The 27,005-nt window shown below is 38.0% G+C and overlaps 1 protein-coding gene across 3 annotated transcripts in view; it reads left to right on the forward strand.

Annotated features, from left to right (window-relative positions):
- Nucleotides 1–5,498: 5,498 nt before the first annotated feature.
- Nucleotides 5,499–27,005, forward strand: part of SREK1 (splicing regulatory glutamic acid and lysine rich protein 1) — a 45,726-nt gene continuing 24,219 nt past the window's right edge. Inside the window, exons 1-3 of one of the 3 annotated variants that reach the window (XM_059417986.1) lie at nucleotides 5,499–6,172; nucleotides 16,181–16,314; nucleotides 22,001–22,116. In XM_059417986.1, the coding sequence (XP_059273969.1) occupies nucleotides 6,012–6,172; nucleotides 16,181–16,314; nucleotides 22,001–22,116 (411 nt within the window). In that variant the 5' untranslated portion in view covers nucleotides 5,499–6,011. Of the gene's footprint in view, nucleotides 6,173–16,180; nucleotides 16,315–21,614; nucleotides 21,715–22,000; nucleotides 22,117–27,005 lie in introns of those variants that run through there. The other 2 variants (XM_059417985.1, XM_059417987.1) reach the window with 2 other exon arrangements.

A 27,005-nucleotide genomic window follows, 5' to 3' on the forward strand; every position in this document is an offset into this window, starting at 1 on the left:
CCCACCGAGCAGGGAAAGCCTTATGCCAGATCATGACCTGAGCCGAAGGCAGACGCTCAACCAACTGAGCCAAGGGGTGCCCCTAGGCAACACTCTTGAGATGGTCTATGAATGCCTCCTGCTAAAGTTCCCACAACTGCTCTGATCAATTCCTTATCCTAAGATTTCTGTGTACAATTCTTTCCAAAATTCTATTGAATATCTTAGTTGTCTTTGTACATATTTTCTGATTTCTTAGAGTACCAAAGTCTATCTTAAATATGTCCTAGTCATACTTCTTCCAATAATTTGATTGTGCAATTATTTCTTGCACTTCATGAAATAACCTTGCCATCATTGCCTATACTTTTTCCCTTCTGTTTAAGCTATCTAGAATAACTTTTTTTTTTTTTTTTATTATTCATTTGACAGAGAGATTACAAGTAGGCAGAGAGGCAGGCAGAGAGAGAAAGAGCGGGAAGCAGGCACCCCGCCGAGCAGAGAGCCCGATGTGGGGCCCTATCCCAGGACCTTGAGATCATGACCTGAGCCGAAGGCAGAGGCTTAACCCACTGAGCCACCCAGGTGCCCCTAGAATAACTTTTTAAAAAAGATTTTATTTACTTATTTGACAGACAGAGATCACAAGTAGACAGAGAGAGAGAGGAGGAAGCAGGCTCCCTGTGGAGCAGAGCGCCTGATGTGGGGCTCCATCCCGGGACCCTGGGATCTTGACCTGAGCCAAGGCAGAGGCTTTAACCCACTGAGCCAACCAGGCCCCCTAGAATAACTTTTTAGTAATTAAAAGAATTATGCCAAATGATAAATTTTCAGAATTAGTCCACTAGAGACATCATGAACTAATGGAGAGTTCTGGATTCTGAAGGAAGAGGGTCATAGGGTTACACACAGGAAAGACTAAGTGTTTCTGCTTCATTTCTGGAGGAGTCCTATTTCAAAACACTCTACATATGAATACATATGTACACACACATAGTGCATTCATGCATGCAAACCTCTCACTCCGCTTCTGATTCTATCTCGTTATTTACCTTTCTCCCAATGCTTTCTTGTTGCACTCAGTCTACAATCAGCACTCCTCCTTCAAAGATAGGGCTACTTAGAGATCTTTCCTTATTTGATGTTACTTCTCAATTATTCTCTGTCAAAATTTCCTTTAAAATTCTGTAGAGTAGATTCATTGGAAATCTCATTTGTTCAAAAAACAAAACAAGCCAAAGGCATCGCACCCTCTTATAAGCACAACCCACACTCCTCTCCGTAGCTTCACAGATCAAACATTTTCTTCCTGTGGCTGGCCTCCTAAAGCCGTTTCCTCCAGAGCGCAATTCCAGGTTCTAGATCCAAGAATTGCATATGATTTTAATGTATATCTTTTTTATTGCTGTTAATTTATTTGCTGGAGTTTATCTTTCATATTTTTGGTTTCTAGTCATGGTCCTGTTATGGTCCTGAACCTAAACTGTGCGGAGCCCTCTCTGCACTGAAAGTTTGTTACTGCTTGTCTTCCTGTTTTAGAAGGTACTGGTTGGGGGAGCCTGGGTGGCTCAGTGGGTTAAGCCTCTGCCTTCGGTTTAGGTCATGATCCCGGGTTCCTAGGATCAAGTCCCGCTTCGGGCTCCCTGCTTCCCTCTCTCTGTCTGCCTGCCTCTTTGCCTGCTCGTGATCTGTCAAATAAATGAATAAAATCTTAAAAAAAAAAAAAAAAAAGAAGGTAGTGGTAGGCAGATGTACCAAGAGGCCTAAGGGATGAAGAAATATCTGCACATGGGGGTCATGAGATTGGAGACAGAACATGGTGTAAAGGTTGGATGTCTAAAGCATATCTGAAAATGTTCCCTGAGTGGAGCACTTTGTCATTGGCCAAAGTGGCAGGGCTAGGACAGGTTGGGATGTTTTGCTGGAAGATTCACAGAGGAATCAAGAGAAGTATGGTTGTACACTTGGCTTCTCTAAACGGTTCATGTAGCTTTTGTCTCAACAGTCACATTGTATCTACCAGTAGGCACATTTTGTCCCTGATTTTGTCATCTCTATAAAATGTGATACTTTTCAGCATTCTTTCCTCTTCACACCTCACTTTTTCCTTATTAGGATTTTTTCCTCCCTTAACTTTGGTGACTATCCCACCTCCCCTTCACCTCCTGGCTTGATACTGTTTTGGGTTGTTGTTTTTATCCCTTTAACATTACCCACTGTACTTCCTCTACACATATGCCTGGCATAACTCTATCTACTTTCAAGCTTAAGTAACATGTTGTATTTTAGTTCTATTTTCTCTCAACTTCATTTCAGAAACTTGTCCATAATGGACCTCAATATTTTTTTGCTCATTCCTCACAAAGCTGCCTTTCCTTCCTATTTTTGGTCCTAAATTATGGCACTACTACACAATCCCTCAGGCCAGAAACAAATTCCTCCATCTGCCTTACCATCAACAGTAGTAGTAAATGTACGATGTACTGCTTTTATGACCTCCTAAACCAGGGGTTCTGAAAGTGGGGTTCTCAGAATACCACCAACAGCAACACTTAGGAACTTGTTAGAAAATTAAATTTTCAGGCCCCATTCCAGACCTACTTGGGAGGAAGCCAGCAGTCTGTTTTAACATTCCCTCTAGGTGACTTTGATGTATACTGAAGTCTGAGGACTGCTATTCTGAACTTGTGACTGCTAATTCTAGGGATCCATGGCTGGGCTTCAGGAGGACAAAAAACAAACAAACAAAAAACAAAAAACAAAAACCCAAAGCACCTGTAATTGTGTCTAAAGCTGAGTGTGTATCCATTTATATTTTTTCCATGTATATAAATATATAACCTTTATTCATTTTATTTTCAAATGGGTCAGTCCTTCCCCAAATTGGGACTATTCCTTGTTTTCTGTCATTACCACCACTTACCCTTTGATCCAGTTCTTTTGCCTTTAGTGGCCACCTTTTTTTTTTTTAAAGATTTTTTTTATTCACTTGATAAAGACAGAGAGAGCAAGAGCACAAGCATGAGGGAGGGGCAGAGGAGAGGAAAAAGCAAGCCTGCTGTTAGGCTCCACCCCGGGATCCCAGGATCAAGACCTGAGCTGCAAGCAGATGCTTAACTGACTGAGCCACCCAGGCTTCCCTAGTCACCACCTTTTTTAATGTATCTTCATGTCTCAGTGACAACGATCATTCTGAAACATGAGCCTTCTCATGGCCATTCTCCTGCTCAAAGGTCTTCAATAGGTCTCAATAGTATATAAAGTGTATAATAAAGTAACCTCTTACCATGACAAACATCACCTTCCATCAATGCTTATTCTTTTTCATGCATCTCTAATCATCCTTTGGTCTAGCAGGAATAAATTTTGAATATTCTGAACCTCACTTGGACTCCCATACCTGTCTGCATCTGTATATTCTGCATACTCACTCTAGAATGCCCTACATTGCCTCTCCCCCCACTCCCCACTCTCCCCCAGCCTAATTCCTGTTTGTTTAAGATTCAGCAGAAGCAACATCCCTTCTAGGGAAGTCTTCCATTAGGACTAAGTTTAAGTGGCCCTCCTATATACTCCCAGGTTTGTCTGTGCTTATCCCTCTGGTAGTAGTTCTCAAACTTCACTTAGGACCCCTTTATACACTTAGAAAATATTGAGGATTCTGAGAGACTTATAGGATAGCTATCCATATTTACCACATTAAAAATTAGAAACTTAGCACTTTTTTAAATTTTTAAAAAGATTTTATTTATTTATTTGACAGACAGAGTTCACAAGTAGGCAGAGAGGCAGAGAGAGAGAGGGAAGTAGGCTCCCCACTGAGCAGAGAGTCAGATTTGGGACCCCATCCTAGGACCCTGAGATCATGACCTGAGCCGAAGGCAGAGGCCTTAACCCACTGAGTCACCTAGGCGTCCAAAAACTTAGCATTTTAGAACCTACTATACATTAATGTAAATGATGTATTTTTATGATAAAATGTTATTTTCCAAAACAGAATTTTGAGAAGAGTGGCATTGTTTTACATTTTTCAAGCCTCTTTATTGTCTGGCTTAATAGAAGACAGATGGAATCTCTTATCTGTGCATTCAGTCTGTTGTGTTATATTTTGATTGAAACATATGAAGAAAATCTGGTCTCACACAGATAAGGAGTTGGAAAAGGAAAAACTATTTTCATAGCCCTTCTAGATAATTCTAGATATACTTCTTTGATACCACACCAAACTTCACATACGGTATTTCTTAGAGTTCAGTTGCAAACTAAATCTGAAACTGTATCAATTAACTTTCTGTATTCTGCTACATTAAAATCCATGAGTCTATCTACCACTTTGATGACTCATTTTGATTTTGTAATAGCCTTGGCTATTTTGGAAATAGTTGTTGGTTGAGTTGTAGAGACCTTTCAAATGTTCACATATTTCATTATGTAATGTCAAAAACTACACATGTTAATATCACTGGTATTTTTTAGTGGAAAAGTACTGTAAAGCTGTAGCTTAAGGGAAAGTATATACAAGTTTCACAATATTTGTTTTTTTGTGTGAATACTCAATCACACAAGTACTTTTTCTGGAGACAGCCATTTTACTTGGGCACACAACAAAAGTACTTACCATTTCTCTCCACAGATTAAAAAGATGTGTATGCTAGGGTTAATGAAATTATTTTTAATAGTTAATGAAATTAGTAATTTTTGCCCCCTTTGTCAAGGACTTTCTTGGATTAGCATGTTGAAACAATCTTAAACTTTGTATGCTATGATTGCAAGGAGGTGAAGAATACAAAATACCACTATTAGTGCAGTTTGGCACAACTGCCTTGTTTCCTCCTAAGGTGCAGCAGCTTAATCTAGTATGCTTTTACACCACGAGTGCAAATGCCAACAAAGGGAAGAAGGTCAAAAGAGTATTAGCATTATACTGAAAATTGTTTTGGCCTTGCGGACCCATCCAAAGGGCCTCCAGGACCCTCAGCAAGGTTCTGGGGATGAATTTTGGGAGCAGCTGCCCGGGAGCACATACTTCGTTATCTGTCATTGGGTTGCAATTTTTTTTTTTTTTTTTGCCTTTTTTTTTTTTTTTAAGATTTTTATGTATTTATTTGACAGACAGAGATCACAAGTAGGCAGAGAAGCAGGCAGAGAGGGGGAAGTAGGCTCCCCACTGAGCAGGGAGCCTGAGGTGGGGCTTGATCTCAGGACCCCGAGATCATGACCTAAGCCCAAGGCGGAGGCTCAACCCACTGAGCCACCCAGGCGGCCCTGAGTTGCAAGTTGTATGTGGACCGTCTGTAACCGTCTTTTACGTGCCCTTGTCTAACGGTGTCTGCAAAGTAAGGCTCAATAAATATTAGTACCTGCGAAATGAGCGACTGAACGACAAGTTATAAACAACGACCGCATAGCTTTCACCTGCCTCCTTTCCTAATTCAATCAGAACTTAAACGTTTTCTAAATTTTTCTTTTTCTTTTCTTTTTTTTTTTTCCTTTTTTAATTAGGACGTCGGCCAACGTTTTCAATAGTTGGGGCGGGGCAGCGGCCTGCATGTGATCACGACGCGCTACGGTTTGGTCAAGCATTCATCTGTGATGCCGGAGAGTCCTTCCTCCTTCCCAACCCCGCACCAGCAGGCCAGCCCTCTGGGTTCCCCAGTTCTACCTAGATTTAAGAACGGAAAGATCCGAGTCTCCTACATTTTTAGGAGTACTGAAATTTGATTTATTCGAAGCAGGGGAAGAAAATCGATAAATATCCTAGCGAGAAGACTAACAGGAGCTACAGACGGCTGGAAGACTCGGGAGCCCCAGGCTACAGCCTCCACTAACCCGCCGGGTTGCCGGAGCGACGCTTCCGGCCGGCGCGCGCAGCCCTGGGAGCAGGGGAGTTGTGGAATGGGCGGCTAGACCTGCCCGCCGCCGCGAATTCGCCAGCGGGAGCGCGCTCGCGGCCGCGCGTTCTTCGCTTTCCCGGTTCCGTCGCTGACGCGTCGTAGACGTTGGAGAGCGGAGGACAGCAGCAGCGGGTCGGGATGAACAGCGGCGGCGGCTTCGGTTTGGCTTTAGGCTTCGGCCTTACCCCTACGGCGGTGATTCAGGTGACCAATCTGTCGTCGGCGGTGACCAGCGAGCAGATGCGGACGCTTTTTTCCTTCCTAGGAGAAATCGAAGAGCTGCGGCTTTACCCCCCAGAGTAAGTGCTCGAGCTCGGCTGGGGGAGGGGCGCGGGCGCCATAGAGACCTCGGGCACTGAGGCGTTGGGGAGAGCGCGGGCGGGGGCGCGCGGTGCCCGTCACGTGACTGCCCGGGCTTACCTAGGTGCCCATGTTTGATTAGGGCACCGGGCTCGGGGGGGGGGGGGCGGGGGGGTGGGAGCCGAGGTCCTGTCTCCTTGTTAGTTAGACTGGGGTTTAACTTCTGCACCGAGCCTTTAGAGACAATTTAGAGAAGTTTTTTTTTCGTGCGTCCTCGATTTGTGGTCTCGGTCGGCTCCTCGTATTCAGTGCCTCCCCCGTTTCCTTTTTCTTCCCGAACTTAAGATGGCCGCAGGTGGGCCCGGAATAGTCCTCATGGCTAACGCCTGTTAAGCGTTTTTGCAATGTGAAAATCGCAGAGACCGCGGCGGGGAAACTGTCCACTTGTTAGGGCCTTGGTGTCAGGCCGTTGTTACTGATTAGAAAGCCTGCGGCTCATGGCCGGTTGGAATTGAGGCTGTATTTGTTCCCCAGGGCGGTGTTCACAAATTTAGCATCTTCTTGGTTAATCTGACCGAGCCCATCCATGTTGTTAAAGATCATGTCTATTCGCCCTTTTGGCCGCGGATTAAAATTTCCGCTTTGAAGGTCACACTGTCCTAAGCCTTTCATAAAAAGAATTAGTCGGTGCAGGATTATCCCTGCTGGAAGCTTTGAAAGTCTGTCTCTATTTAAAAGTCTACATGTAGCTCTCGGCCACTTCTCAAGTACTGCATTTTGAAGTAAGATTTCCCTTGTATGGTACTAATTCTGCTCAAAATTTGTAAGGGGGTTTGGGTTGTTCACATTATTACACGCACTTTTTTGGTTGTTGTTGTTTTGTTTTTTGTTAAAGTAGAGTTTAGAATCTTAAAATTCTCAGCCTTTTTTCGTTGTGTCAAAATTCTTTGAAGGGAGGGCTAGCAGTTGCCCAGGATTTCAACCCCCCCCAATGTATTTGACTTTTTCGTTTATTTCATAATGATGCATGTAGACCGCTTTTTCTTTCGGTTTCTGTCTGTAAGTATATCGCATTGCCACAGCATAGATACTGGTAAAGTTTGGTATTTGGATTTTTAAATTTTTTTGAAGTTTTTTCCCTCTCCTTTTTGTTTTGAAATATGTAATGTATACAGAATAGTTGAAAAGAATACCACCCACGTTTCCTTCACCTATATTCCTTTCTTGCCAGTTGAGCTCTGTCTCCCTAGCTATCTATACCCTCTACACTTAAACTCCCTCTTTCTTCCCATCCTTTTCAAAGTAGTTGCAGACACCAGGACTGTTAAGTATGTATCTCTTCAGAACAGGTACATTGTTCTACATTACCATAATACTGTTAACATGTTTAAGAAATTTAACATTGATAATGTATAACAAGTAGTTCATGTTTAAATTTTCCCAATTATTATAATCATGTGTTTTTTCTTTTTCTTTTTTTCATCCAAAATATAATCAGAAACCACATATTTTATTTGGTTGTTAATCTCCTTTAATCCAGAACAGCCCCCTGTCACCTTTTTAAAAAATCTTTCATGACATTGACAATTTGTCTCATAGTTTGTTTTGTAAAATGATTCTTAATCTGGGTTTATATAGATTGTTTCTACATGATTAGATTCAGATAATACTTTTTTGTCAAGAATACTTTTTAAGTACGTGCATATACGTATTGATCAGCAATGGCATTTATAGTTTGAATATCTTTTGCAAATGCTTTCTGCTGTCTCTTCATTTCAGCATTCAGAACTTTTTTTAATATTGAGAAGTGTTTGGAAGAATGCTGTACTCTTAAGAATTGGAATCAAACAGCAAAATATTTTGTATATGAATCTTTGTAAACTAACCTTGTTTTCAAGGTTGTGGTAATAATGTGTCTCATAGGTAGAAATATATTACATAATATTATTCAATGCCAACATAATATCACTTTCATAGTTAAAACCAGGGTATGGGTGGCAATATACTGACTGTCATTATCTGACACTTTGTAATGGGCTGTTTTTTTTGAAATCAGATATTACTTAGAGTTTATAAGTCAAAGAGAATAAAAAGCTATTTACTTAAACATGGTGGAGTTAGTGTGTCACAAACTATAATAAGTTTTGCAAAATTGTAACATAAACATAGCACATATGGGTCCTGCAAAATTCTTTTTTTTTTTTTTTGGGGGGTCCTGCAAAATTCTTAATCAGTTTTTCCTTAAATGTAGTCCCTTATTACTGTTTTTCAAAAATATGACATGCTTTACTAACAGTGTGTTTTCTTCTCTATAATGAAGTTGTTGTAACCTGTTTTTTTGTTTGTTTGTTTTAAAGATTTATTTATTTGACAGAGAGAGATCACAAGTAGGCAGAGAGGCAGGCAGAGAGAGAGAGGAGGAAGCAGGCTCCCCGCTGAGCAGACAACCCCATGCGGGGCTCGATCCCAGGACCCTGAGATCATGACCTGAGCCGAAGGCAGAGGCTTCAACCCACTGAGCCACCCAGGCGCCCCTGTAACCTGGTTTTTATGTTAAAGATGTATTTACAAATTTGAGCTGAAATGGATAACAGTACAATAGTAGTAGTTGTATTGAGGACAGATAACTTTGCAGTGTCTTGAAAACAGTACTTTATGATTTTTTTTTAATTTTAAAAAAGATTTTATTTATTTGACAGAGATAACAGGCAGAGAGGCAGGCAGAGAGACGGGGGGGAAGCAGGTTCAATGCTGAGCAGAGAGCCTGATGTGGGGCTCCATCTCAGGACCCTGAGATCATGACCTGAGCCGAAGGCAGAGGCTTCACCCACTGAGCCACCCAGGTGCCCCAGTACTTTATGATTAATGTTTGGAAGCTGAGTAGAATTTCATTTGTTTTGAATTTGGAAATAGAGTTCTTTAAAAGAATGTGAAAACAGTTTCTCTTTAAGATTTTAAGAATTCCTTTGCTAATATGAAAATTCAGATTTTAAATTTAACTCTTTTGGAATGAGGGTGTGATTCAGTTTCTTCGTTTTTAAATATTGGTAATTAGTGTGAACATCCATTATACATGTTAAAAATTCTTCTTATTTTGTGCTATTGGGATGATAAATACCCAGAATTTTTGCTTTCACTTGTGGCACGACAAATGAATACCATACGTGAGAACCTTTTTATAGCAGTAAGAAACTTTTTTGTAGTTTTTTAGTCATTTCTTTTTTTAGGTGTACTCTACAGACAGAAAAGTCTTGATGAATTTCCACAAAGTGAACACACCTGTGTAATTAGCACCAACATCAGGTTTGTGTGTGTCCTAGCGTTGTCCCAGTGTCCCTTTTCAAGTGACTAAACCCCAAAGGGTAATCCTATCCTGATTTCTAACACCATTTCTCACATTAACACCTGGATTTTTTTTTGCTTGCTGGTTTTCATTTCTCTGGTCTTCAAAGGATTAATAAGGAAGAATCTTTCAACTACTTATTTACTTAGTTAAAAAAATTAATAGGACCAGTATAATCATTTTACGAGAAATAGAGAAAAAGAAACACCACTTAACAATTCTCTCTCCATTTCCATAGATTTCCTGCAGTCCTTTTTATATGTGCTTATTTTAATGTAGCATAATCAAAGGATTTATACACTTATGGTGAACTTTTTTCATTCAGCATATAATTATTTTTTCATATTGCTGTGTCTTATAGTAATAACATTTTAAAGGCTGTAATTATGTCATAAGTGTGTTTTTCAAATTCTGTCATTGCCTCTATTAGTTCTTTTGGTGTTTTAAGTCAGTTGGTTTTAGCTGGAAACATTTGAAAATGTGTCTTTCTGATTTTCTGCACTGATGGGAGCACCTTCTGGCATTTGGTGGGCAAGGATCAGTAATTCATAAGAAAATCTTAACATAAGGCAAAATTACCATCCAAAGTACACTAGAATTCTTCTGAGAAACCCTGTTATAAATTGTGTGTCAGTTAATATTTTTATATGTGAGTCTATGTACTTTGTCCATGCTTTGGATTATATCTTTTTTGATAGATCCTACAATAAAAAACTGGATATATTAGTACCGCTTGACTTTTTTTTTTAAAAGATAGTACTGTGCTATCACTGTGTTTAATGAAAAACAAAATAACCAGTTAGGGCCTAGGAAATTTAACTGATGCTCAAAAAGTTGGTTCTGTAATTTCTGCGGTAAACTCCTAGTCAGAAATTCTGATCTTTTTGAAAAACGGTTGTAGACCGTTTTATATTTGAAAAAAGAAACAAGGGACCCCTGGGTGGCTCAGTTGGTTAAGCAGCTGCCTCTGGCTCTGGTCATGATCCTGGCGTCCTGGGATCGAGTCCCGCATCGGGCTCCTTGCTCAGCAGGGAGCCTGCTTCTCCCTCTGCCTCTCTGCCTCTCTGCCTGCCTGTGCTCGCTCTCTCCCTCTCTCTCTCTGATAAATAAATAAAATTAAAAAGAAAAAAGAAACAAAATTTGATTCAACTAATGAGGTAGAGGTAAAATTTGCTATATTTGGCTACTGCTACTTTCCTTAGAAGCATTTGGAATATGTAACACTCTTTTAAAAATGAAGACTCTAGGTCAAAATTGCACTTAAAATTGATAATTTTATTTAATTTAAAAAAGTAAATCTATTTAAAAGTTAGATGTATTAGAACAAAAGCTGTAAATAGAAAATTTGGGAACAGTGATTTATAAATAAAAATACATTTGTTGGGGCGCGTGGGCTGCTCTGTGGATTAAGCCTCTGCCTCAGCTCAGGTCATGATCTGGGAGTCCTGGGATCTGCCTCCCATCCGGCTCTCTGCTCAGCATGGAGTCTCCCCCCTCCCACTTGTGACCTCTGTCTGTCAAATAAATAAATAAATTCTTTAAAAAAATACATTCGTTGAGAACTTCATCTTCTGTATTTAGGCTTGACACTGTGTTGTATTTTAGATGTAATGTTCAAAATAAAAGTGTTAAATGTAAGTTGATCTCTATTCTGTATTTTAAGAAAGGTAATTGGAGATGAAGATAAAGAAAATTTGTCAAAACAGTGGTGTAGCTCTGTCTAGTGTCCATATTCCTGTTGTGATGTTTGGTCTGCACCGATCAGTCTTGTCAGCCAGTCCTGGGCTTCTCAAATCTTGATAGTCTATTATAACATGAAGTTGCTTTACCATCCAGTCTCACATTTCCTTTTCCTCTGATTGTTTTTAAATTTGAAATGGTGTGGGTTTTAAGTAGGAGTATTGGAAAAAGTGTTTTTAATTTTCCACAGTGATTACTTAGGTTTCCATTCTTACACAGAAGGATCTATTTAGGGAACGTAGTTTCAATGGTGGTTTGTTTAGGCTCTTGTAGATTTCAGTGCTTAAAGAGAGTATTTGTATTTGCGAGGGCTTTTTTTTTTTTTTTTTTAAGATTTTATTTATTTATTTGACAGGCAGAGAGAGAGGAAGGGAAGCAGGCTCCCTGCTGAGCTCTCTCCCTGAGCAGAGCCTGATGTGGGGCCTCTATCCCAGGACCCTGGGATCATGACCTGAGCCAAAGGCCAAGGCAGAGGCGTTAACCCACTAAACCACCCAGGCACCCCTTGCTAGGGCTTTAGTAGCTGATTGTAATTATAGGTTTTTTTTTTGGGGGGGGGGGGAAGGGGGCTGGTTTCAAAAGGCAAACAGCGCTACCCAGTCTACCTCAAGAAGAGATAAAATTATTAAAAAGGTGGATATTTTCCTAAATTGAAATAAAGACTGTAGTACAAGTAGGCCTCATGGGAGTTGGGACTGGGAACCAGGAAGATAATCACCATCCAAGGCAACTGTCTGCTTCTTCTCAGAGGCTTTATTGTCTGCTAGTTTGTTTCCGTGTATCTGCTCTATATTCTTTGCAGACTTATTGTACTATTTTGGCATCTGGCCCAAGCCTTGAGTCTAAGTGACTTTTCAGCCCGAGAGAGAATCTTGTTTTAAGTTGATTCGATCAAGCCACCCAAATTATAGGTTGTTGGTTAGTCAGTAAAATGGACCCTTGTGTCATGTGCCAAATCAGTTGTGCTAGAAGCTTCTAAAATCTGTTGAGAGTTTCACCTAAGAAAACTGGTAAGGCTGTGCTAAAAGTGTATAGAATGTAGCACATAGAGGAGAGGTGCTTACTCACTTTGAGACTTTAAAGTAGCTTTCCAGAAGACTTGGAAACTTGAGTCTTGGAGAAAAGTGGAATTAACACTCAAAAAGGGAGGTAGGATATTCTAGGCAAATGGAACAACATGTACAAAGATGGCCCAGATACTCAGATTATGTTGTAGAAACCACAAGAATTTCTAATGCCTGGATTTTGGAGAGCATTTAGATGGTAAAACAAGAACAGAAGGGGTGTCTTTAAGGAAATTTAAGCAGTGGAGTGACATGACATAATTTATAGTTTTGAAGGATCACTCTGGCAACTTTTTTGAAAGACCATTATTAAGGAGTTTGGATTTGGAGTCACTGTGATTGGTTAGGAGCCATTGTAATAATCTGGGTGAGAAATAATGAGGGTCTGAATTAAGGTTCTTATAGTGAGGTGATAAAATAATTAATGTGACAAATATTTGGGATGCAGTCTTCACAGGATTTAATGACCAATTGAATGAAAAGGGAAGGGTCAAAGATCAAAATACCCTTGCATCTTAGTAGTTTTGTAGAAACATTATTTCTTTTTTTTTTTTTTTTTAAATATTTATTTATTTATTTATTTTGACAGAGAGAGATCACAAGCAGGCAGAGAGGCAGGCAGAGAGAGGGAGGAGGAAGCAGGCTCCCTGCTGAGCAGAGAGCCCGATGCGGGCCTTGATCCCAGGACCCTGAGATCATGACCTGAGCCGAAGGCAGCGGCTTAACCCACTGAGCCACCCAGGCACCCTAGAAACATTATTTCTTATGCTAAGCTCGTGAAGTAGGGAACTCTACTCATTGTGGTCATTGACTTTAGGATGAAGCAGATGTAGTGGCCACCCATCTCTTAAATGGTGGCTGGTCACTGTGGCAGAGGAAGAGAACCAAGCAGTGACCCTGAAAGCTCCTGAATGTCAATTCTGCTCATATTTAATTGGCCAAAACCAGTTCCTTGGGCACACCTGACTTCAAGGAACAACGAAATGGAATTTTACCATGTAGCCAGAAGAGATTTGGAAGTCTGTAGTGAGTGGTAGTAATGATGGTTACGCTTAATTACTCCTAGATTTGTGACTTGAGTAATGCGGTGGCATTTTTAACTGAGAGGTAAAGTCTAAGACAAAGACCAGGTTTAGTGAGGAAGAAGAATGATGAATTTTAGATTTAGTAACTTTTTGGGGGTGGGGCCTGTGACCATCAAGGTGTAATATTCCAGCAGACACTTGGATCTGGGAGTCTAAAGCTCAAGAGAGGCCTAAATTGGAGATTTGGTAATGTAAAGGTGAGTTAATAAGTGTGGATACGACTGTTTCTACCCAGTGACAAATTCATAAAGTGCTTGACTCACTTTTTGTGTGTGTGGGGAGGTGTGGAGTAGGCATCATTGGAGTGGGCCTCTTGAAGCCTGAATTGGATAGCCTTAGGCAGAAATGAATTGAGTTGTGTTGGGTGAGAAAGAGGTAGTTTCATTTTGTCATCTTTTATTAGCCTGACTAGTTATGTTAATAATAACGTAAATAGTTTCAAGTTCTAAGTGCTAATATGTTTTATTATCACAGTATTTGGGTAATGGCATAAACCTGTATGTTTAACCATTATCAAGGTGGATTTGTTGCCTTATGTGAAAGATTTTTTATTTTTAAAATGGCTCATATTTGGAATTGCCAATTAAGTAGTACATTAAAATGCTTAAAAAAAATTTTTTTTTTCTTTTTAATAGAGAGGGAGGGAGAAGATCTTAAGCAGGCTTCAAAGCTAGTGCCGAGCCTGACCTGGGGCTCCATTTCACAACCCTGAAATGATGACCAAATCAAGACAAATCAAGAGTCAGACACTTAACCGACTAAGCCACCCAGGCACCCCTATGCTTACGAAATTTTTTTTTTTTTTTAAAGATTTTAATTATTTGACAGAGAGAGAGATCCCAAGTAGGCATAGAGGCAGGCAGAGAGAGTGGGGGGGAAAGCAGGCTCCCTGCTGAGCAGAGTCCAGTGCGTGGGGCCGATCCCAGGACCCTAAGATCATGACCTGAGCCGAAGGCAGAGACTTTAACCTACTGAGCCACCCAGGTGCCCCTAAAATGCTTATAAAATTCTTGATTAGTTGAATGATGAAGATTGCATGAGATTATTAGATTTAGATAATTAAACTTTAAGTCCCACCTTTGCCATTTACTAGGGCTAGGATTATGGTCAACTTTTTTCTTGATCTGTTTTGTAAACTAGATTATTGTTACTGCATGAGGCAAAGATGATATTTTTCAGATGATCTCACTTCTTTCTTAGTGTGAACAAAATTTTTTTTTTTTTAGTGTGAAAAAATATTAATGCTTTAAAGGAGTTGTATATGTTCTTTATTAGGTCTTTATTTAGTTTGAATGGGAGGTTTTTTCCTTGCTAAAGACAATTTTAGACTTTAATTGAAAATAATCTTGGACAGATTGATAAAATGATCATTGGTGAATATAGTATATCCTGCAGACTAACAGGATGGACTTCTATTATAAACTGCTTTTGTCTGCTGTGTGTTTTTTTTGTTTTGTTTTGTTTTGTTTTTGTTTGTTCTTTTTACTGTAGGGCTACTTAGGTTAAATTGAATCTCCTACGATTTAGAAGAGTATGTTCTTTTGCATATGAAATACATAATATTTTGTTTGTAAAATCTTTGGAAAATCACAATGCTGCCTAGCGTAAAGCAGTTTCTACTACATGTGAAAGACCTTAATTTTAATTCTGTGTTACCTATTTGCAGGACTCTGGTGAAGTTTTTAGTGATCTAAAACCTGGGGAGTTGCATTACGAAGGGTTGAAAGTGGTTACAGAATTTGGAATTGTGAGGATTGGGACTTTTATAAAGTGATTTTGCCTATTGATGATAGACTGGTTGAACATTTTTGGGTTAAATCTGCTGTTTTCACATTTTGGTGTTTTTACACATAAGACGATAGGCCTTCCTAGATGCTGTCAACTTTTGCAGACAAATCACCATGAAAAGACTTAAGTTTTGCTTGGTACAGCCATTCTGGAAAATTGTATGGAGGTTTCTCAAGTTTCTCAAGAGATTAAAAATAGAACTGTCCAGGGGCACCTGGGTGGCTCAGTGGGTTAAAGCCTCTGCCTTCAGCTGGAGTCATGATCTTAGGGTTCTGGGATCGAGCCTGGCATTGGGCTGTCTGCTCAGCGGGGAGTCTGCTTACCACCCCCCTTTCTCTCTCTGCCTGTCTCTCTGCCTACTCGTGATCTCTGTCTGTCAAATAAATAAAAATCTTAAATTAAAAAAAAAAAAAAGACTGTCCTTCTACCCAGCAATTGCACTAGTAGGTATTTACCCAAAGAATACAAAAATACTAATTCAAATGGATACAGGCGCCCCGAAGCTTATAGCCAAAATATGGAAACAGCCCAGATGTCCATTGACTAGTGAATGGATGAAGAAGATGGGTATATATACAATGGAATATTACTCAGTTATTAAAAAAAAATGAAATCTTACCATTATTGATGGCATGGAGTTAGAGAGTATCATACTATGCAAAGTAAGTCAGAGAAAGACAAATATCGTATGACATCACTGGAATTTAAGAAACAGAACAAATGAGCAAAGAAAGGTAGAGAGAAAGAGGAAGGCAAACCAAGAAACAGACTCTTAACTATAGGGAATAAACTGATGGTAACTATATTAACTCATTGGAATTTAAATAAAAACTTGAAAATATAAAACTTTATGTGTTTTAATGATCTTTAGCAATAAAAATTCTTGATTATGTAAGATTATATGAAAATATAAGAGAAATTTCAGATGAAAATGACAAAACCAACCAAATGTTTATTAGTCCAATTGTTTTTCTTTTTATCTTGCAGCAACGCTCCTCTTGCTTTTTCTTCCAAAGTATGTTATGTTAAGTTTCGTGACCCATCAAGTGTTGGCGTGGCCCAGCATCTAACTAACACGGTTTTTATTGACAGAGCTCTGATAGTTGTACCCTGTGCAGAAGGTTGGTATCTCATGTGTTTTTTTCTATTTTAATCTCTGTCCTGTGTGTTACTACCTTTGGTTATCCTAGAAATTGGTAGGTAGATAGTACATTGTTGTGTGTGTGTGGGGGGGTGTGTGTGTGTGTGTAAGAATGAAATTTGGAGAAGGAAAGGATTTTTACCTAATAATAAAATATATTATAATTGTTAACTTATTACTTATGTAGGCTTGAGATTTAATAGCCAAACGTTTTAAAAAATCATGAATTCTGATTTGCTTTGGCTTTCTGTAGTCAATTTGCGAGTTGTAAAGAAAGCTTTCTGAAATGAAAATATTAAATTGGTAGGGGAAATTATTTTAAATGTATAAATAAGTGAGCATTTGTCTCTCTATATACAGTATTAATGATATCACATAAATAAAAACTGCATTTTGCCAAATTGGGGTTAAGTGGTATTATGTATATAAGAAAAATACTCATAATTTAATCTCTAAAGTATCCTCTTAAGGTAATTCACCTTCTCATTTAGACCATTATTGCATATTTATTGTGATTGCTATGCAACTGGAATTTATTTTTTTCTTTCAATGGCTTGCTTTTCTTTGGGGGTGGGATGGGTAATTGAAGAAAAATCATGGAAAGTAATTTTCTGAAGCTTCCGTTAAGGAAATATTGTTGAAGATGGGAACAAGGCCAAAAGCCTTATAGTCTATTAAATAAATTCAAGGCTTAACCTGCTTTAAGAACTAATTATTACTAATACTTAATTTTTAGTTATTTTTATTTACAGAGCCATTCACATATAATAGGCTGTGCTGAATTTGACAGTTCTGGTGTGTAGTTAACTTTTATTTAGAATACACTGGTATGTGTACATAGATTTTAGAACAGGTTATTATAATTTAAATGTCCTTAAAATATGTTTTCCCTGGTGGATAGTGGTAACTGTTTTACAACATAAAAAATACAACTGAAACAATTTAAGGAACTTTAGTATATAATGTTTTAAAGCCTCTGTTAGAAACCAGGCTAATATTAAAATAACTTGATATATGGTACACAGTGCTACACTTTCAAAATTTGATGCTTATTTCAGAATGCCTATTCTGGGATGTCAGAAACATTACAGTAGAACAGTAGATACAGTAGAAACCATTTGTTTGGTTTTGAAGTCCCAGAATAGGATATTCTAGATTTTTTTTTTTTCCCCAGATGAATTTGGAAGTGTTTTTCCCATGCCTGGGTGTTAGAATGGAGTAGGTAGAATAAAAATGGATTAAAGTTAACTATTCGCTGAATCTGTCCTTACCTATTGTTCCGTAAGGGGACAGTCAGCCCAGAATTGGAGAGCAAGGTGAGAAAAGAGCTGGTAAATGGTTTAGTTCTGCATACCAAGTTCATAGCAGTTTCACACCAAGTGAACTACATGGGAAAAAAGAAATCAGAAGGTTTATTAAATGGGAATATTAATCCTGTCACAAAACTATGCCGTATAAGCTCATTACTAAATTGGAAGGAAGAATTTTTATCAGTGTTGCTTTGTTGGAACCTGGCTACATTTCCATAGAATTTTTCATAGGTTTGAGAAGCCCAAGCCATGATTTGTCATTAAGTGTTATGGGCATGTAGAGGTTCTCTTTTTTGTCTGTTTTATTCAATAGAGCTTAGTAAATACACATTTATTATCATAGCTCTTGAATATTTTTAATATTGACATTTTAAGAGGTTCTCTAGTTTTGAACATGAAAGTTTAAGCACATATTTAATTTTAGTTTAGTTGTAAGTATTTTAGAACACTGATAAAATAATTGGTATTGGAGAAACATTGAGATACATAATTTTCTTTAATTTAACTAAATACCACTGAATAACCTTATAGAATCTGAGGAATTTTATAGTGAGCTGTTGAAGATATGATTATGCACTGCAAGCAAGGTAATAATGTGTTATTATACTGAACAAGATAGCAAAGTGAGTTTGAAAAAAACCAAAGGAAAGAGTTCCAGTGGAGTAAGTTTTGTTAGAGGAGATGGGGTGCTGTAAGCATTCTTCTATTTACTTCACTGATGCATTCTTTCTTTGATATTATAGAAACAGCATTATGAAAGAAATGAGAAAACCATAGAAACAGTTTTAAGTTTTTTCATTTTCTTTCAATTTGCTGTTTTTCTGTAATGCAGTTTTGTAACAAGACCCAAAGCTGTATAAAGTGATGTTTGATGTGTAAAAGTTTTATACATATTGAGTATTAGCTATTGTTAATAAAACATGCCATTTCAAAATAAAATATGCTCTCATTATACTTGTCCAGATATGACCTCTTTTTGTTGTTGCGTGCATCTCGGATTTCTTTTTTGTAAATGTTAACACTTAGAAAAAGATAAGGTCAAACATAACAAGGGTGTCAAGCCTAATCATCAGTCGTAACTTTATGTCCACATTTTCTGGTAGATGGATTTTGACTATTAATTTGGTTTTGTATGTTTTCTCTATGTGATATTTGTGCATTATTAGATGACTAGACTGGCCAAGGCAGACCTGTTACACTTGCCTGAGTTAGGCATTGTTTGCCATGCCACTAAACCTGCCGTCAAGTGAAACCTTCATTGGGGAAATGAGATCGGAGTCTGAACCGCAGAAGATGGACGCCCTGTCTCTGTTTTTTATTGTTTTACTTTAATTTCATTTCTTTTTCTTTATTTTGTCCCTTTTTTTGTTTTTGTTTTTGTTTTTGTTTTGTTAAATCTCTTTCACTTATAACTTGTGAGCTGGTTTTCCAGTTCTTTGTAAATGGTATTCCATTAAGGGTTCATAACATTGCTTTGCAGATTATATTGGGAGATGATTAGCAGAGCTCAATCTTAGAATGAAATAAGTTTTCATAGTAAACTAGGATACAGTGTTTTGAAGCTCAGTGTGAGTCTTAATTGGTGTTTATAGACTGCACAGTACATTTTGTTCTGGAAACACTGAAACACTAATAGAATCTTAGGAACATTTTCTGACCTCATGGCAACATTTTTTGAATTTTTCTCCCAAATCTTCATCTTTCATAAAAACCAACTGATAGCTTCTAATTTTCATCCTTCCCCCTTCTCTAGAATTTTAGGCATACAAAACCCTCAAGGAGAATAAGTAAATTTCTTAGAACAATCTAGGGGTAGAGGACAAGCAGAGACATTTACTTTTTTGAGTTATTAAAGGAAAGAACTAATTTCCTTGACTTACAAAGACTTTTGCTTGCCTGTGTGGGGAATGGATATTTGAGAAACTTGTTGAAAACTACTTGGTGTGTGTATTTCTCTGCTTGAATTTTTTGAAAAAATTTCAGGTGTCACTAGCTTCTAAATGGATTCTGAGATGAGGGCTAGCACTTTAATTTTAATACTCTGAGATATTTTTTTTTTCTTCTCAGTTGTCTTTGAGAAGTATAGTTTGGGAAAAATGCTTAAATGCTTGTTTTATATTTTTGTATATACTCTGGTAGTATATGGAGGGTAAATTTGATAGAATTCTATCTTGGGAGTTAAGCAACAGAACTTTTTTCTTAAAGTATCTTTAATGGTCATTAGGATAAGAAAAAGTGTGCTTATAGTTAGACTTAATATTTCTAACAGTTTATTACTACTGTGAGAGGCAGTGAGAGTCAGATGACTTATTGATATTTTTTTTAAGCCAAAAGTGAAAGTATAATATTAAGTACTCATCTTTTGGCCTGTGTTGAATACTTTTTATTTTGTGTAGGCTTTCTACACTGTCTTCTGTGAGAAGTTTTGCTTATTTAATTGACAAGTAATCTTAAATTGAGGGCATTAATGAATTGAAACTCTTTGTTTTTTGGATGCATAAATTAGGGTGACAGAGCACAAGGTTTACACTACAGGACCTCAGTCAATTTATCAAGATGTTTTCAGGTTTTATACGCATTAAAAATAACACCTATTTATAACAGATAAAATGGGTCTGGTAGCAATTTAAATAGCTTAGTATATATAGGTGGGTATACAGATATGTATATTAATACCAATAACTAATAAATATAAAATAAATTACTGTTATTTAATGTCTTCAGTAAGGCCTACCTACCTTTTATTTATGCATGTTAAAAAAATCTGTGTGTGTGCAGAATTTACACTGAAATTATAAAGTAACTGTTTTTGAAATTAGTCAATTAATATAGATTTAGATGTTGCAAAATTTAGGAAAAAGTAGACCTTTGTTAAAACTAATCATATGTAATTTTTCTGTTCCTATAAGTAAGGTATAATTATTATTTGAAGCAAAATTTAAAAGCTGTCTTGAATTCCATCCACGTTTAGAGGTATATTCAGATAATACTGTTTAGAGATTTATCCCTCCACATCTGGTTGTTTTAAGTAGAATTATTACTTCTAAAATCCAGCATGGTGCTTTTGAAAACTTACTCTATATGCTATTTTCAATTTAGTGTGATTTTGTACACTGTGTTTTAAATTATTTTTGAGGACTCCATAACAGAAATGTATAGCCAACTACCACATAACTATTAAGTAGTTCTTTTAAAATAGATATATGTAGACAACTTTTTAAGAAATAATTTTAACAGGGGCAGTAAGAGGACACAAAGGGAAAATGTGTGAAAGTTGCAGTTCATATCAAAGTTAATTGATTAGAGTTCAGTAATTAAATATGGCAAATTGATGAACTTTTAGAGTAAAATTTTCAATTTTTAGTCATAGGGATTTTTTCTTTCTAGTGTCTAAGGTTATTTTAGTGTTACTGTCATTATTTTTATTAGGCAATTTAGATGTTTATAAGCAAGACATTTAGGCATTAACCACCCCTCTTCAGATAAGTATACATAAATTGGATCTAAAAATCAGGACTTTAAGAAGTTTCCTGAGACAAGGGAACTTCTGTTAGTGATTTTCAAAAATTTTAGTAGTTTTCCAAGGCATGTTCTTTGGAATTGGATTTTTAAGCGTCTCTGACCTAGTTGGTGAGATGTCTTTTTTTAACTGGATGGGTGTAAGCTTCCTTTTAAATTGAAGCTGATTACATGGAGTAGGCTTTTGTTTTTTACTGTCTACTTGAAATTTAATGGAATTTATTGGAAGGTTATCAAAACTGTTTACATCACCAGTAGGTAGTTTAGTAAGCAGGATAGGGGCACTCATTAAGGAACAAATTTCAATTCGCACATATTTGTTTTTTCTTTTTCTTTTTTTTGACTAATTTGGTTATTTGCCATTTCTGGGGATTAAACTTTAAAAAATGTTCTTCTTTTCTGTATCTGATGTTCTGTGTGCTATTAGTGATGCAGCCAACACGAACGGTTGTCATGTGTAACACAACTTTCGATCACCGCGAAAACACCGTCCTGGGAAAGCGTCCATGCTTGATATCGTTTGGTTCATGAACATTAAGTTTCCAGTACAGGTGACCCATAGCTCAAAGTGTTAAATAATTGTCTACATTATTCAATTTTTAAAATAATATTCCATTAATGAGATTGTTAGTCTTTGAAGTTTTGCTCACTTTTATTTTTCCTAGTAGAGCAGGATAAAAGGAAAGACTTAAGTTCTTATTTATTTCTTTGTACAGATCTGATAGATAGATTCATTTATTATTATTATTTTTTAAGTGCAAGGGTAATTGTAAAATCATAGTGTAAAGTTTGTGTGGTGTTTCTGCTTTCCATAATGTTTGGAACTTGCCTCTGCAGGTAAAATTCCAGAGGAATCCAAAGCCCTCTCTTTATTGGCTCCTGCTCCAACCATGACAAGTTTAATGCCTGGTGCAGGCTTGCTTCCCATACCGACCCCAAATCCCTTGACTACAGTAAGTATTCCACACCCTCTTCTGAAAGAGATTTATGTTGAGTTGTGTAATCATGTGAATAAAGAGCTTAGGAAATTATTTGTTTTGAATCTTTTTTCCTTCTTTTTAATTGAAAAGGATTCAAAATGTCTACTAACCCCACCCCCACCCCCCACACCGCCACGTTATCACTGACTTAAACTGACTTTTGGAAATACTTCTGAAGTAATAGGGCATTCATTTAAATTTGAGAACTAAAATAGATTGTTCATTAGAGAATCAGTTATTGAAGCCCAGCATTTTAGATTGCATGGGGAATTGGAAAATCTAGGTAACTCTATTTCCCAGTTCAAGAGGACTAAATCTATTGAAGTAAAATAAAATAAAATGAATCACAGCTTTGTAACAGAAGAAAAATACCTCAGAGAAACATTTGTCTAATACTGAAAAAATGTAACAAGGTAAAAACATGGTAAAATTATGTTTTCATTAACCACATAGAGTTAAATAGGAATTTAATACCTCCTTTGTGATTTCTAAGAGTGGTAAATAAAGATTTTGCTGATACTGGGCTCCTGTCATATTTGTTTTAGAGAAGGGTCATTTTTCTTCAGAAATGAATGCAAGACAAAATATAAAGCTCACCTTAATTCTGTGGTGTGTCTTAGCTTTGTGGTGTTGGGACTGTTTAGGGAATGAACCAATACTAACTTTATGATAGTAATTTTTTTTAAGTACTGTTTTTTGGGGGCATCTGGGTGGCTCAGTTGGTTGGGTGTCTGCCTCCTGCTTACGTCATGATCATAGGGTCCTGGGATCGAGCCCCAAGTTGGTCTCCTTGCTCAGCAGGGAGTCTGCCTCTCCCTCTCCCTCAGCCTGCCATTCCCCCTGGTTGTGCTCTCTCCTCTGTGTGTCAAATGATTGAATAAAAATCTTAAAAAAAGGGGCGCCTGGGTGGCTCAGTGGGTTGGAGCCTCTGCTTTCGGCTCAGGTCATGATCCCGGGGTCCTGGGATCGAGCCCCGCATCGGGCTCTCTGCTCGGCCAGGGAGCCTGCTTCCTCCTCTCTCTGCCTGCCTCTCTGCCTACTTGTGATCTTTGTCTGTCAAATAAATAAAAATAAAATCTTTAAAAAAAAAAAAAATCTTAAAAAAATAAATAAGCATTTATTTAAAAAAAAAATACTTTTTTTCTTTCTGTTTTTCCTTTTTAAAGATTTTATTTATTTATTTATTTATTTATTTTTAAAAAAGATTTTATTTATTTATTTGAGAGAGAGAGAACATGAGCGAGGAGAAGGTCAGAGGGAGAAGCAGACTCCCTATGGAGCTGGGAGCCCGATGTGGGACTCGATCCCGGGACTCCAGGATCATGACCTGAGCCGAAGGCAGTCGTCCAACCCAGGCACCCCTAAAGATTTTATTTTTAAGTAATCTCTACACCCAGTGTGGGGCTTGAACTCACAACCCTGAGATCAAGAGTTGCATGCTCTACCAACTGAGCCAGCCAGCCCTCCCCACCCCACCTTTTTTTAAAGTAAGTTCTCCCACTATAGGGGTCGGCTCACCTGGAGAACAAGGGTCTCATGCCCTACTGATTAAACCAGCCAGGTGCCCCTTTGATGGAAGTTCATTTACTAAAGTTATAAAAGTGGTCTATGAAACTTTGAAGTGCAAAATTTTGGGTCTTTTCTTTACATAGCATTGTACTACTGGAGACCTGCATTGTGATTGCTGGTGGGGAAATGCTTTTTACTTTTATTTATTTATTTATTTTTGGTCAGGGGGATGTTTTTTATTTTTATTTATTTATTTTGGGAGGGGTGGAAAGAGAGGAGGGGCAGAGGGACATGGAAAGAGAATCTTTTTTTCTTTTTTCTTTTTTTTTTTTTTGAGATTTTATTTATTTATTTGACAGACACAGATCACAAATAGGCAGAGAAGCAGGCAGAGAGGGAGGGAGGAAGCAGGCTCCCTCTTGAGCAGAGAGCCCAATGCGGGGCTCGATCCCTGGATCTGGGATCATGACCCAAGCCGAAGGCAGAGGCCTTAACCCACTGAGCCACCCAGGTGCCCCCATGGAAAGAGAATCTTAAGCAAGTTCCACACTCAGATGGTGGCTGGGTAGGGCTCGATCTCACAACCCCAAGATCATGACTTGAGCCCAAATCAAGAGTTGGATACTTACCTGACTGAGTCACACAGGTATTCCCTCCTTTTTTTTTTTTTTTTTAAATTTCTTTTCAGCGTTAACAGTATTCATTGTTTTTGCGCCACACCCAGTGCTCCATGCAATATGTGCCTTCCCTAATACCCACCACCTGGTCCCCCAACCTCCCACCCCCTGGTACCCCCTCCTTTTATTTTAAAGACGTATTTATTTATTTTAGAGAGAGAAAGAACATGAGTGGGGGAAGGGGCAGAGGGAGAGAGAATCTCAAGCAGACTCCTGGCTGAGCGATGAGCTCTGACACAGGGCTTGAGCTTATGATCCTAAGATTGTGACCTGAGTGGAATGAGCCACCCAGGCATCCCAGGAAAATACTTTTTTTTTTAAACGATTTTATTTATTTACTTATTTGTCAGAGAGAGAGCATAAGCAGGCAGAGTGGCAGGCAGAGGCAAAGAAAGAAGCAGGCTCCCCGCTCAGCAAGGATCCCAATGTGGGACTCGATCCCAGGACTCCAGGGTCATGACCTGAGCCGAAGGCAGCGGCTTAACCAACTGAGCCACCCAGGTGTCCCCCAGGAGAATACTTTTTAATTCAAAATCTGATCATTTGAGTTAAGCCTTTTACAGATTTTCTAGAAAATTTTATTTGGGTTATATTCTGGTATATTTTAACATTTAATTCCTGGATCACTATCTATTTTTCAGAAAGTATTATCTTGCTATCTTGACAATTCTTATGGTTTATTTAGCAACAGCATAATGTTTTTATTTAATTTGTTGCCTTGAGGGGAAATGGTTTTCTCTAAATTCATCTGCAGATATCTATTATTTTGAAATTTAATTTATGAACAATTTGAATAGAAAATGGGACAGGTGACCCACTGTGACTTGACTCCTGCTTACCTCTCTGACATTTTTCCTACCTGTTTTCTTGGCTTACTCTACTTCAGCCATATTGGCTTTGTTGTTTCTTAGACATGCCAAACATATTTTTGCCTTACGGCTTTTGCTTAGAACATTTCGTTTTCAGGAGGCCATGGTTTCTATGTCAGAGGGCGAAAGTGTTACATCAGGAGCCTAGGTAATCTTAACCCATTGAAGACCAGCAGGGTAACTAAATAGTGTGGGTTTTTTTTTTAGATCAGGGCTAGAAAGTAGAGTAATCAAAACAAAGGTAATTGTATTGTTACAGAGCATCTGCATTCAGTAGAAATTTCTGCTCTGCTGAAAATGTCTTTGTACTATCAAGTGTCATAGCTACTGTAACGTGTGCCTATTGAGTACTCGAAATGTGTCCCTGAATTTTAATTAAATTTCAGATAGCTGTATGGGGTTAGAACACCATATTAAATAGCATAGGTATAGCAGAATGGTATAGTAAAAAGAAGAGGGAAAAAGTTTCTAAAAAAGAGCTGAATGATCTTAAGTTTGAGAAACCGAGAGGTTGGATTAGATAATTTGAAAAAAACACATTCCGTGTGTGTGTGTGTGTCTGTCTGTCTGTCTAATGTCCCAGTGGAGAAAATTTGCAGGTCAAAGGAATTGACGGGCGCCTGGGTGGCTCAGTGGGTTGGGTCTCTGCCTTTGGCTCGGGTGATGATCTCAGGGTCCTGGGATCGAGTCCCGTATCGGGCTCTCTGCTTGGCGGGGAGCCTGCTTCCTCCTCTCTCTCTGCCTGCCTCTCTGCCTACTTGTGATCTCGCTCTGTCAAATAAATAAAATCTTTAAAAAAAAAAAAAAGTAATTGACAACTAGGAGTGCCTGAGGAGGTTTGTTGAATTCTTTAAATCCATTCAAAACTAAGAAATAAAAAAAAAAAAAACCCTAAGAAATAATAGTCATATTTGTGATTTAACTTAATGGTATATAATAATTCTTTTGTACAGTAAAAAGAAATTTAGTGACTCAAACATCTGTGTACAGGATAAGGTGTGGAAGGGAGATAAAGGAGTGTCAATACATAAGCAAAATGTGGAGAAAAACTAGGCTCAGAGGGTGATAACCTTGACTCCCATCACCACCTGTTTTGAATTAAGATATTTTATACAACTTTAGGATAACTTGAAATGGTGGTGCTGAGCAACAAATCCAAGATCTGTTAATAGCAAGATACCACAAATTATAATAAATACTATGAAGAAAAATAGGTGTTAGAAAGTGAAGCTTTATATAAAGTCAGGGAAAGCCTCTTGGAGGGGACAGGTGACCTGATGCTTGAAGGATTTGACTGGCAGAAGACAAGGAAGAGTTTTTTGACAAGAAATTCCAAGCAAAAGCTATAACGTGAGAAAAACTTTGTCTTCAAAGTAGAGTGGCAGTCAGTATAGTTGAAGCTTAGGAAATGGGGGTGGTGGTAGTATATATTTTGAGATACTAGAGGGATAGATGGTATACTGATTTTAGGACTTTGGGGCCATGGAAAGGAATTTGAATTTTATTCAAAAGGTATTAAAAACCATTGGTTAGCTTTAAGCAGGGTAAGACATAATTTGACATTTTAAAAAGAAAATACACAGGCTGTTAGAACAGTGTAAGTGATACTTGTTTCATTAACTTATGCTTTCACCTTTAGGAAGTGTTTTTATGTAGTATTTGTTTAATCTTAGTTTTGTAGCATTATGTAATCAGTGCTCAAAAATTTCTTTCTTTCTTTGGACTGGGGGAGAGAGAGAAAGAAAGAGAGGCAGGGATTGGGAGGGGCAGAGAGGATGTTAAGCAGTCGCCATGCCTAGCGCAGAGC

The sequence above is a fragment of the Mustela nigripes genome, chromosome 12 (assembly GCF_022355385.1).
Source record: "Mustela nigripes isolate SB6536 chromosome 12, MUSNIG.SB6536, whole genome shotgun sequence".
Taxonomy (NCBI): domain Eukaryota; kingdom Metazoa; phylum Chordata; class Mammalia; order Carnivora; family Mustelidae; genus Mustela; species Mustela nigripes.